General features: G+C 26.2%; 2 protein-coding genes across 2 annotated transcripts; both read right to left on the bottom strand.

Moving 5' to 3' along the window:
• Positions 1–394: 394 nt before the first annotated feature.
• Positions 395–3,049, bottom strand: LOC127279604 (uncharacterized lipoprotein SSP0535-like). Its single transcript, XM_051302045.1, has 3 exons — positions 2,906–3,049; positions 2,409–2,553; positions 395–714 (listed from the first exon to the last, which is right to left on the bottom strand). The coding sequence occupies exons 1-3, from the start codon at positions 3,047–3,049 to the stop codon at positions 395–397; spliced, it is 609 nt and encodes a 202-aa protein (XP_051158002.1).
• A 3,866-nt stretch (positions 3,050–6,915) lies between these two features.
• LOC127279603 (uncharacterized) lies at positions 6,916–8,616 on the bottom strand. The gene is made up of 3 exons (XM_051302044.1): positions 8,565–8,616; positions 6,977–8,290; positions 6,916–6,929 (listed from the first exon to the last, which is right to left on the bottom strand). The coding sequence occupies exons 1-3, from the start codon at positions 8,614–8,616 to the stop codon at positions 6,916–6,918; spliced, it is 1,380 nt and encodes a 459-aa protein (XP_051158001.1).
• Positions 8,617–14,095: the final 5,479 nt, after the last annotated feature.

The raw sequence follows: 14,095 nt of genomic DNA, 5'->3' as shown, positions 1-14,095 counted from the left end.
ATCATACAAAAGAAGCAGAAACATGTTTGGTGAAGGCTTTTCTTCACCAAACCACATTCCTGCTAAAATTAAATTTTCTTTTTTGAAACGCTCTTCATAAGGAAGTTCATTGATGACAAGGTATAACGGCCAAAACGAAAATTTGAATGATTTATATACCTTAACAACATCCGTGTACCAACAAAATGAAATGTTGTTAGGACTAAATAAAATATTTCCATCTCGACTTAACTCCTTGTAAACGTTTCCGTCATAAATTTCTTTAATATTACCTTCTTGTAATTTAACCCTATTGTACTTATAATTTAATTTTTCCCTAAAATTACGCCTGCTATATAAAGAACCCAATTGCGAAACTATAGAGATTGTCATAAAATAATTAATTTCCGTTCGATCAAAACAATTTGGACCAGTAATAGTAAAACGTAGTGTAATTCAATAAGCTCTCAGAGAGTGTTAAAGGGCAATTGGGAAGCAACGGTGGGTCTTCATTGTTCACAAATTCTTCGTTTTCATTTTCCGAATTACTGTGCTCGCTTTCATCACTTTCATTTTCATTTTCTAAATCGCTGATACTGCTGTTCTCGCTTTCACTGATAATGCTGTTCTCGCTTTCACTGATACTGCTATTCTCGCTTTCATTTTCACTTGTTGTATCACTGATATTACTATTGTTACTTACATCATTACTCTCTTCCGAAGCATCATAAAATTCTAAATTGTTATAAACTCATTAAAATTTATTTTTTAAAATAGAAGACATTTAAAAAAGGTATTTTAAAACTAATCTTTCCACGTGAAAATATTCCCGGGTATCTCCTGGGAAAGGATTGGGAGTTTATTCTCTGAAGGGAATTCCCATTTTCACCGACCATATTTTCACTTTCACATTCAATGTGAATGTGACAGTAAAAGTGTAAATTTGGTCGATGAATGTGAAATTGAATATAAAAGTGAAAATATCGCCAGTGAAAATTAATATGAAAGTGAAAATCTAGTCAAAATCACTTCCACATTTAATGTAAATGTGATAGAAAAAGTGGGAATTTGCTCGGTGAATGTGAAATTAAATAAGAAAGTGAAAATCTAGTCGGTGAAAGTGAATTTAAAATTACATAATCAACTGCCAATCCCTTGCCAGTGCCCAGTCAAAATTTCTGCACGGAATATACAATAAAAACAGAGAATATATAACAAAGAAATAAAAGCGAATAATAAAAAGCCAATAGAGCCTCTCTAAATTTGAATTAGTAAAAATTGTAACTAATTTGAATTAGTGACTCACTTTTTGCATTAGAATTAGTTAAATTTTACTTACTAATTGTGAGTAAATTTTACTAATAAGTAGTAGAATTTTACCAACTTAGAAGCAAAAAGTGAGTCACTAATTCGAATTAGTAAACATTTTTACTAATTAAAAATTAAGAGAGTAAACATGAAAGATGAAAATAATATATAAAAAGATAAAAAATAAAAATAACTATTATTTATTATAAATAATTTCGTGTATAAAGTTAAACGTTATGATCAATTATTTTCAATAATTAATTTAGGACTAATTAATAATTATTAAAAAAATTAAATAGCTAATTATTGTTAATTACTTTATTTCTTATTGACTAACGTTTTTTTCTGAACGAATTTGTACTCAGAAATGTGAAACATTAAACATTTTAAATGTTTTTTTGAGACGTAAAGAATAAAATTTTTTATTAACATTTTATAAATAAATAATTTAAAAAAGTATTAAAAATAAAAAATTTTTAAAGCAAAAATTATTTTTGTAAAGTGCATTTCAAGACAGAGAAACCCTATTTTGATCCTTAAATCGGTCAACCGGATTTTGAGGAAAAAATCTGATTCTAGCATTACTTCAGATGAAAATTATTGTGAAAATAATAATAATGAAAGAGTAGAAGAAAACACTATTTAAAACAATTTCAATCCGATTCTCTACATTTTTAGCGTTTCATTACTTTTTGAATGGAACTGTTCAAAAATGAAAGAATAATTATGTAGTAGAATGATAAATGGAAAAAAATGAAAAAACATCGAAGAAAAATGAATGAAGAAGAATAAAAATGAATAGAAGAAAATATAAAAGCAAAATGTAGTAATCTACCAAAGTTCTAACACTGACCTGTACATATATAATCTATTTCTTTTAGCACTCAGCCACCATTATCAGCGTATGCCAGTAAGAAATGATTTCTGCACTGTGTTTATTTTATGGGAAGATTATGGCACACAATCCCGACGGCGTGACGCGAAACCAATATGTCATATGTCTAACCAAAAAGTGTAGTTTGAGTTGCCGCTTACTGGCCTTTTTACACAACACACTTCGTGTTTAACAAATAGCAATTTTTATCTCAGTTTTATTATAACCTAAGTAGTTTAAAAATTACCATCATCAGAATCATCGTCATTATTATCGTCGGTTGAGATCGAATTCGTATAAGAATCATCAGTATTCCGCTCTTCTTGTGCATTCTGATTTTCATAATCATTATTGATATCAATATCATGAATATCATCATTAACACTATAATCCTTAAAGTTGTTGACGTTATCAATTTATGTACAGAAAATTAATCCCGCAATTTTAATTTAAAAATTGTATTTAATTGTGTACATGTATAATATAAATCTGTACGATTTATTTCTTTTTGAATTTCTAATTTTGAGAAAAATATAAAAATTGTGTAAATAAAATGATTTATACTTTTAAAATGTAGTCTCAATTTTATCTTGTTAAAATTTTTATGTAAAATTTCAATTTTTTAAACAATTTTTCTCCAGGCAATAGAGAAAAAATCTAACACAATTTAGTTAAAATTTAAAACTAAATTGATATATAATTATAAGTGATATAAATTAATATATTATTTTATGAGGTAATTACAGAATGTATATCATTTGAATGGTCTGAATAATCTGAATCATCTGAATTATTTGAGTCATCAGAGCTTGATTCCCTTAAAGCATTTAATATTCTTCTTTGATGTCCTACGGAATATTCTTCTAAGTTTCTTAAATGCCGTTCCATTATGATTTAATTTGATAAAGCAAAATAAGTATTTCCCACACGAAGAAAGTGTCAAAATTATATAAAAATAACAAAACAGAATAATCAATATTTAAAAAAACACGAGCTTCGATAAGTTATCGATTTATTAAAACATTTTATTTATTGAAATACATATTGTCATTTGTTTATATTAGTCAAATTTGACATCTACACCCTAGAAAATAGACGTTAAAAATGGGTAAAATCGAATCAAGTAACTATAATGGCGGAAACTCCAGATTTAAAAAAATTTAACGAGGGCGATATTGTAAAAGTGAATTATGAAGGAAAGCCTTTTGAAGGAATTTTAATTAAACGAAGCCGTAAGTAAAAATAATATTTATAAGAAATCAAGTATGTTTAGGGTCTCAAATTTTTTTCTGAGAATATTGACTATTTAAAAATAGAATTTATTATCAAAACTTAAAAAATTATAAATTTGTTAATAATTTTTCAAACTAAAATTCAAAATTTTTGAAAAGTTAAAATTTCAACTTCCCTAACAATTTCTATTATTTTTCATTGACTTTTTTTATACGCTTTTTTCTTGATTATGAACGATCAAGCATAAATAGATATTAAAAAATTTCAATTTCTTAAAAAAAATAAAAAATTTAAAAAAATGTCTCGTCACCGTAACATTTTTTATATTTATTTATGTAAAATTAATTTTTTTTAAAAATACAATATATAAAAATTATAATGTTTCTTTAAGATGTAGTGTTCTTGACATTTTGTACTATTAAAATAAGGAAATCAACATACGGAGTCACCAACACATAGAAGAAAAGCAATAAACACTTTTCACGTCTGTGAGGTACCGATCTTGAAACTAACCCAAAGAGGCGAGCTGGTACCGCCGCGAAGAATACATAGGAAAATATACCTATATAAAGGGAGACCTTTCACTTCAAAGGCAGTCCCAAATTATACACAAGGATTTCGTCATAGCAAGTGTTATATACAGTCTCAAAAATTATACACACCGAGCTCGTCGTAGTGATTTCCAAAATATACAAGTGTCATCATAGTTCACATAAGTTACGGTCCAGGTTAAAATATACGTGTCAGTGCGGTAATAAAAATCTTAACGACTCAAGATCTTAGGAAATCAATACAACAGGTGCCGATAGAAGACTCATCAAAATAAAAATATTAAAGGTAACCATACCAAATATTTAAAGAAAGAATTATTTGATTGTACAAATTGTCAGGAACATTTATATTCTTTAAAATAAATAATTTTTATATTATATTTAATCATTCATTTAGTAAAACCTCTTCCCAACTTAGTTATTTTAACTAAGTTAAATTGAGGAAATTAGAATAGGGAACGATTATAAGTTTAGATTAGTAAAAAATTAATATTTATGACATAACAGAACTTATAATTTCTGGTGCATCGGCCTGGGTTAAATTATTAAATGAATGATCATTTTTTAATAACTTTTGCAATATTAATTAAAAATATAAATAATTAAATAAATAATTTATTGAACAATTAATAAATAAACAGTTAATTAAAATAAACTAAATAATAAAATAAATAAATTGATAACTAAATAAATAATTAATAACTAACAATTAATGAAAAAAATTTTAAACAAATAATTATAAAATCAATAATTAATTAATAAAATTTAAATAAACAATAAATAAATATTAAAAATAAATAATTCTCTTAAATAAACTAAAAAATTTTAAAACAAATATTTCAATTTACAAATAAATAAACAATATAAAAATAATTAAATAATTAATAAATAAACAATAAATAAATATTTAAAATAGATTATTATCTTAAATAAAATAAAATTTTTTTAAAACAAACATTTTAATTTACAAATAAATAAACAATATAAAAATAATTAATTAATTAATAAATTTTAAATAAACATTAAATAAATATTAAAAATAAATAAAATTTTTTTTTAAAACAAATATTTCAATTTATAAATACATAAACAATATAAAAATAATTATATAATAATTAAATTTTAAATAAACAATAAATTAATATTAAAAATAAATAATTCTCTTAAATAAAATTTAAACACATTTTTTCTATAAAATTTTTTTTTGACCAAAATATTGTTTAACAAGTTATAAACAAATAAATTTTCAAAATTTTTAAAATAAAAAAAATTTTTTTGCTTAAATTTTTTCAACAATATTAATAAATAATTAATTCTAAATAAAATTTGCAAATTTTTAAGAAATACTGTTATTTTTAATTAAATAATTTGTGAACAAAAACAATCAAATAATCCTTTACTTATTCTATAAACGTATTTATCCATCATATTATATATATATATATATTTGTATACACATATATTTGTCTACACATACGTTTGTCCACACATACAAAAATTAGAAAACATAAAACTGACAATTTTTATTCTACACGGAGAGAAATTTCTTACTGTTTTCGTATGAAAACGACTTACTAATTTAGTAAAACAACTGCTGCGGCGTTAATAGCATAAAATTTATACCAAAACTACTCTTGGACATACTAAAATAGTTCGAGTTGTTCTGGAGACATAAAGTGTCGTTGATTCTTCTATATTCGTAGCAACTTTATGGCTCTATTACACGAATGACGAGTGAATATAGTTCCCCTCTCTGCCATGCGAGATTCGTTCAAGGCACATACGAATATCGCGTCAACGTTGAGCGATTAACTTACAAGCTGTATAGGTGCTGTATAGTAAGCGAATTTACTGTTTTGACGTTAGAAGAATACATGACCATGTAAATTTACAATATTTTTTTACAGTATATGTTTACAGTATATGTACTTTATTTACAATAAAGTACATATTAATATGAAATTATAAATAATCATATAAAAATAATAATATACAATTATAATTGAAATCAATCAATAATCCTAATCTCTACGCGGTAAATTTTAAGCAAAACATTTGAACCTAAATGTTGTTTTTCACATTCAAAAATGAAACTAAAAAGCTAAAAAAAATTTCTAATATATAAATAATGAAATATATTAATTAACTATCAATGTTGCAGTAAAATAAATACAAATAATTTTTTAATAAAAATATTTTCCTTTACAAAAAAATTACATTTTTCTTTTTATGTGTATATTTTCTGAAAATTTAGAATTTTAGCGTTGTTTAATATACTGCTTTATTATTATTAGTTATTTTTTAATTTAAAGAATAGGTAATTATTTAAATATTATATATATTTTTTTGATGTAAGAAATTTGTTATTTTATAAACAATTTTTAATTACAGCTGTGCAAAGAATCGAATTTTGTATGGGATCGAATCAAATATTCGATCCGATCCCATGTAAATTCTTATGGAGCGGATCGAATTTTAATTTAAAACTGCATTTAAAAATGTTAATTTAAGAAATTTTAGTAATAATAATTTTTGATATTTTTTTCAAGTCTTCTGAAAACTTATTATTTGAAATAGATAAATTATAATTAGATTTAAATTATTAAAAAATTTTAAAAGCTATATTATAACAGGGAGCATATTTTGGTATTTTCAGGATATTTAGTGCAAAATTTATTCTAATAACTATATAGTGTTTTAAAAGAAAAACATGTAGAACAGTTTTTTAAAGAAATATATTTATTTACATTTGCTATCAAGTTTTTAACAAACATTGAGGTCAGAGTAACTGAATCGAATACGATTTTTGTTTAAATGTTATATCTCGTAGCGATTAATTCGGCGTCGTTTTTCAATATATACAAGCATGGTGGAAACCTTGGAACTAATTGCATATTTATTACTGTTGAAAATTTATCTCTTGGGGAATTTACCTGATATGCCCAATAATAATGATTGAAAAATGAAGTTTTATATTCTTCGATCTGTAAATAAATATTATTTTCAATTTCAAAATTTTTTTTCAATTTACCAAAATGAGGCCCTTTGTCGTCTATTCGTGTAATAAGAATTGTTCCCTCCGAAAATTTATGGTGTAAAATTTCAATGTGTTTAAAGGTTTTAACATCCAATTGCTTATTAATATTTGGAATCAGCTTTAAGAATTCATCCTGAGCATTTTTGTTGTCAATTGGTCCATATGTGATGTCGCTTTTTGCGTTAGTGCAAAATTCTTTGGTATAACACAGTTGTAACTGGTGTCGAATACCAATGGTCAATGGTAAGTTTATGTTGGATGACGTGCCAACAGCTATCTCCTTTAATTTTCTATTTTTACGTTCAAACATAAGCGAGGAAAAGTGACAAACTGGACCATTTCTGATAGTCACTGTAGGATAATGGGTCCAGATGTGCATTTTCGGTTTTAGTGGACCGTATAAAGTAATGTACAATGCATTGTGTTTCGAAATTAATTTTTTCAATTCTGCAATTTCACTTATATTTAATTTCGGGGAAGTTATAATTCCTATCGCCCTTCTAATATATTGGTACAATTTCCAGTTTTCGTTTCCTGCAGGTATTAAGTCTCCTATCATAAGTCCCAAGTATCTCACCAGGCAAAGCATTTCTGATGCAGATTGTTTTATTTTTAATTTTTTACATTTTTTCCCCTGTGTGTAAAATAAGGGCATCGGTTTATTCGATTTTTCGACGTCATTGTAGGGAAAAGTTTCAATTCTACGGTTTAGTTCTTCCAAAGTTATTATTTTTTTATCTATTAATGATTCTAATACTTTGCCCGTTGAATACACTGCTACTCCTTCAGGAACATCATGCATGGCGTCCACAGTAACATTTTTGCTAATGTGAAATTTTGGTATTCTATTAAAAATACAATATTCCTTAATCCCGTATAACGAAGGATCAATTAAAATGTCTGCCTCATTTGACTTTAATGTTCTAAGTAGATTTTTATTTTCTGTAGTCAATGTTTTACATTGCTCTTGAGAAGCAGTACAAATTCTGCAATAGTACTTTGATTTTGAAAAGTTTTGATAAAATCCACAAATTGTATTGAGTCCAAGTTTGTCCCCTAAAATTAAAACACATTCAAAGTATACTGTTATTTCTTGATCATCAATATTTAATTTTATGCCCTTTGTTGACAAAGAATGGAAATCATCAATGGCTTTTCTGAAAATTTTTTCGTTACCGAACGTCTTCAAATCTTTTGCATAACAAATGATAACAAGAAGTATGCTCTCCATTTTAGCGACTAAATGCGGTGGTAAACAGGGTATTGAGACAAATCCACCTCCTAATTTATGTTCGCCTGCGTGGCTGCCTAGCGGATTTCTAACTTCAAACTCATCGTAGTAAAAAAAATCGGAAAGACAATTTTCCCTTCATTTTGTGGCACATATTTTTTTAACCAAACATTCCCTTGTACAAAATTTGACAAGTTACTATTTGCAGATAATTCGTCTGCATATTTTTTCATTTCATTAAATACTCCCGGTATTTGCAAAACTTTTGTTAAAGTTTGTGGCAAAGGAATATGAACCGCAGTTTTTGTTTTTGTTGCTACAGAAATTTTTCCACTGGTGTCAGTCACATACCCATCTTCTTGCCCGAGAATAAAGCTCTGAGGAGGTACAAATAAACTTTCATTTTCATATAATGAAAATCTTCTTTGTTCAGTAGAGAATTTGTCGAATAAATATTTGCTGTCATTTAAAATAAACTGGACTTTGTTATAAGATTGCGAATTAGTAATAGGTTGTAATTCTTTTTCAAAACGCGTTTGTAGGTACGGAATAAAATGTTCGGAAAGAAATTAGCAAATTTAGTTGTGACGTCGTCTACAGCTTTGCGGGAAAGCAGAGGGTTATTATATAAAGAAAGCGTAAATTTAAAAACTTCTTTATCCAATGTACTCTTCGTTAGCACTTTTCTTTTAGTACCTCTTTGTTCGCGAATATTCATTTTTGTAACAAAAATAAAAATATAATATTAAAACTTTGGTGTGAAATATAAGTACTTGCAGTATACTAATAACTTAAAAACTAAAGTAAATATTACTTTCTTAAAGATGCACAAAAAACTTAGAACTTGTCTAAGCTTGTAATTAACGAATTAACCCCAGAATACATTTGCTTTAATTCAAAACCATAAATAGCTTTCTCTAGAAATTCAAAAATGTGATTACACGGAAGCGGAAATTTTTTGTGGAAAATTTTCAAACATTGAAAGTGGAGATCAATTGCTTTCACAGCATTTGCAACTTGGTACCTAACGTCACCAAATATGACGCAAGCCGAATTTATATCGCTCAAAGACGGACCATTGAGAACTACATATGATTGGGTCGAGAGCTTATGCGAATTATATATTTCACATATGTCGTCATTCATTTTCTTCAGTGACTCCTCAAAATTTTCACTAGCCTAAAAAAATATATTTTTATTTTAATATTATTATACTTTGTTTATGTATTTATTCGCGCAGGGTGTCCAGTTAATTATTATTTTTAAATTTCCTTTTTCCTCTGATTTTAAACTAAATTTTTCCCATATTTGTTTTTATAAGGACTAATAACTATTCTGCTAACATACTAATGAGATAAAAACGAATATTATAAAACACGGTTTTAAGTTTATAACTTTCAAAAATTTTAGCACTTCTTTCGCATATTTTTACAAATATTTTAAGATTTTTTGACAAAACAAATTTTTTTTGCAAATTTCATGCATTTTTTGAATTATATTATGAAGTGTTGATAAATGATAACGGTAATTCTCATTTTTTTTAAATTATTTCTCAATAATGATAATAATAAATAAAAATTTTCTGTAAGTATTAACAAATTCGGAAAATCTTTTTTGGAAAGTTACAAATCTTTTTTCAAATTTTCGGCAATTTCCCGGAGTTTTTTCTGGTAAAACTAAATTTCTGGTAAATTCCCGATTTTCCTTGTCGCCAGACACCCTGTACATACTATATCATTAAAATAAATATTTTACCTCAATATGTACAATGAAACTCTTCAATATTTCGGACTTTTCGAGATTCCAACTCTCTTGTGTTTTCGTTTTCTTCAATTTTAGGACTCGTTTAAATAAATACGGTAGCAAAATTAGAGCTACAGTTTGTTGGTGTTCTGAAAAAGAGCGTGAAATATTAAAGTACAGTGTAATGTAGTAATAAGAAATAATTTTCTTTCCATTAATATTATTCTTATATATTATGCATGAATATATGGCATACCTTCAGTTTTAAAAGGTGTATTATTTTGCAAAATAGTCTTAATTTCAAGGTCTCTTTTCTTCGACTGAGAAAGTTTAATGATTTTATGCGCTAGTGCTGGCCAATGTTTTGAAAACAAATCAGCAGATTTATTAAAAAATGAATGAAAATCTGCATGTACCTTAAATTTAAATGGAATTAATATTTTTACACGACCTTGCTAAAAATATAAATAAAAATTTATTTAAAATAAAAATTTCTTACAAAAGATAGCCTGCGGGATTGCATAAATTTTGAAATGTCTCAAAAATTACTTTAATCTCTTTTTCCTGATACAGTGCTATTCTTTCTGTTAGCGCCGTCTCACGCCATTTTCTAACATAGTCGTCATGAATGATGTCGACTCTTTTCTTTAGATCTTCCAAAGTATCAGATGCAAAAAATTCTAAAAGAAAATTAATGAATGTTATTTTTTATGTTCACAATGAAAAGTAGATTTTTTCTTACCCTCTACAAGTTTCTTTCTTTTCAGGTGTTCCTTATTATTTTGCATTCGACCGAGAGCAATTTCTTTTTCGCGTTGTTTTAAATAGTAACCAATAAAGGCTCCATTGGCACTTTTGCCGTTGCCTGAACGAATGTAAAATGCTTCCTTAGAATATCCAGAAAAGAGTTCCGCTGCACTTATTGATAACTCTTCAAGTCGATCTGCTGATATGCTAAAAAAATAACAAAATAATAAATAACAATTAATGTTTTAAATTTTATTACTATTCTTTAAACCTATAATAATTAAATTTGCTTACGAAAAAGATCTTGTGCGAAGAAACTCGTGACCAATGACTAATTTTGCAACTTTACCAAGATTGAAATACGTTTGTTTTTTTGCCTCCAATAATTTGTTATAGTTATCTTTATTTTTTTCAAAATTATAAGCTGCCAATAAAAATTCGCCATCATAGGTTTGCTTTAATATATTATAAATGTAATTGTCACATGTTTCATTCTGATCTGTGCATACGATATAAAAATGAAAACTTATATAACTGTGAATTTCATTTCTTTATATTTTAATATAATTCTTAAAGTAATCGTTTCAGAATAGACTTTGCATAAGGACATACCTTGAAGATGATTGTCATTTGAGGAATTATGAGTTGAAACAATACCCGATGTTTCTTGAACTACACATATATTTCCTATAGTATTTTGGCCCGCTGTACCCGAATCTGAGCTCAGAATTGCTACATCACCCTCAGTTTTTTTTTAAATCGACCAAAACCACCCTTAAACGGACAAATTCACACTTCGGCGATAAAAAATAAATCAACTTATTTTTCAAAAAAAACCAAATTTTACATCTACGAAACTTTGCTCTACTAACTCAAGAAAACAAAGCCAGCATTGATCCAGCACCCCCTGAATTTTTTTAATCGAAAAAACTACCCCTAATCTGAAGAATCAAATTCAGGAGGTAAAACAATAAAATAACTGATTAAAAAATTTTATAACCAGGTATTTTTACTCCAGCAAGGCAGAAACAAAGCCAGAAATATTCCCTCACCCTCTAAATTTTTTTAAATCGAAAGAAACACCCTTAAATAGTAAAATTCAAATTTAATAAGTAAAAAATATTAAATTACCGGTTTCTTTAAAAACAGAACCTTACATGTATGTAGTTTTGCTTTACTAACTCAAAAAAAGCCAGCATTGATCCATCACACTCTGAATTTTTTTAATAAAAAAAACTACCTTTAATCTGAAGAATCAAACTTAGGAGGTAAAACAATAAAATAACTGATTAAAAAAGTTTATAACCAGGTATTTTTACTCCAGCAATGCGGAAACAAAGCCAGAAATGCTCCCTTCCCCTCTAAAATTTTTATAAATCGAAAAAACCACCAAAGAATCAAACTTAGGAGGTAATACAATATAATTATATTGTTTTACCTCCTAAGTTTGATTCTTCAGATTAAGGGTAGTTTTTTTTATTAAAAAAATTCAGAGTGTGATGGATCAATGCTGGCTTTTTTTGAGTTAGTAGAGCAAAACTACATACATGTAAGGTTCTGTTTTTAAAGAAACTGGTAATTTAATATTTTTTACTTATTAAATTTGAATTTTACTATTTAAGGGTGTTTCTTTCGATTTAAAAAAATTTAGAGGGTGAGGGAATATTTCTGGCTTTGTTTCTGCCTTGCTGGAGTAAAAATACCTGGTTATAAAATTTTTTAATCAGTTATTTTATTGTTTTACCTCCTGAATTTGATTCTTCAGATTAGGGGTAGTTTTTTCGATTAAAAAAATTCAGGGGGTGCTGGATCAATGCTGGCTTTGTTTTCTTGAGTTAGTAGAGCAAAGTTTCGTAGATGTAAAATTTGGTTTTTTTTGAAAAATAAGTTGATTTATTTTTTATTGCCGAAGTGTGAATTTGTCCGTTTAAGGGTGGTTTTGGTCGATTTAAAAAAAAACTGAGGGTGATGTAGCAATTCTGAGCTCAGATTCGGGTACAGCGGGCCAAAATACTATAGGAAATATATGTGTAGTTCAAGAAACAGACAACTTTTTTTTTGTGTGCCTGTGTTATTATTGGTTAGTGAACAGTTTCCTGGAAATTAGAAATTAGTACATTAGAATTAACTCTGCTTAAATATAAATTATATTATATTTATAATAATTAAAAGACCTATATAATGAAATTGTTGAAAATAACGTATATTTTTTCTTAATGTCTTAAAGTGGAAAGATATATATGTCAACTATGAAATGATTTCTACTCATACAGTACATTTTTAATAAATCTAAAGCACTAATAAAAGATATACTTTATTTCTACCTATGAATTTGTGAAAAGCATGCATGTAGTTATATAGTGTAGTTTAAGAATAACAAATTAAAAGAAAAAACTTTTCTATTTCATTTTGTTTAATTTTTGCAATATTTTTTTAGGAATAACTTTAAAAAGAAAAAGGATGATGCACACATCTTTTGACCAATTTCAGAATACTTTCAACTTTTGTACAAAAATATTAATATTCCATATAATATTAATAATTAAAATTACAGTTTTCAGTATGTATTATAAATAAAGAAATTTTTTTTAATAGTTTCAGTAAATGTAAAGAATTTGTAAAAATTTCTGAATTTCCCTAATTCTAGTAAACAAAATTGTTTAATTTCGCGCTTGGAAACATTTATTTCTTTTAATCGTTAATGATAAACGTTGCAGATATTAACAAAGTAAGAATACCGCATACAGTTTTAAAATACACAAAACATACAAAAACGGTTTTTGGAAAAAGTCATTTCTCTAACAATATAACAATTCTAAATTTTTCGTAAATATATTTGGAATGTGATACAAGAAAAAAGGAGACAATAGTGTTTAGTTGACATGAAAAGAAATTAAAGAAATCAAACTAACCAAAACTAGAAAAACTTGTTACTGAATTTTGAACATGCAGATCACTTATTTCCATTGCTTCATCCATCATTAACGTTTTTTGCTAAATTAAAGAAAAAGAAAATGTTAAATGAAAGATATGATTTATATGAAGTGTGGATATAGAAACAGAATGACAACATACACAATGGGTTATGCTACAGTGAACTATTATATTAATATTGATTTTTAAAAATAATAAGAATATTAATACATGATTTTCAGAACAAATATAGTACAGAAGGTTATTTAGTAACATGATTAAAGTAATATTTTTATTACAGTCTTTTGACATTTGCCACAATAAAAACATAACCTCATTAATATGTTACTTTTATGTAAAAAATTGTACAAAAGTTATAAAAATCGTTACATTATAAATACAATATTTACAATTCTTTGAGGTTAATATATTCATAATAATCTTTATAATAAACTTAGCAAATAACGCTTTTTTAAAAA

Source organism: Leptopilina boulardi, unplaced genomic scaffold, assembly GCF_019393585.1.
Source record: "Leptopilina boulardi isolate dan_hultmark-lab unplaced genomic scaffold, ZJU_Lbou_2.1 LbouV2_219, whole genome shotgun sequence".
Taxonomy (NCBI): domain Eukaryota; kingdom Metazoa; phylum Arthropoda; class Insecta; order Hymenoptera; family Figitidae; genus Leptopilina; species Leptopilina boulardi.
Note: the sequence above shows the minus strand (reverse complement) of the source record. Positions and strands in the feature narration are given on the sequence as shown.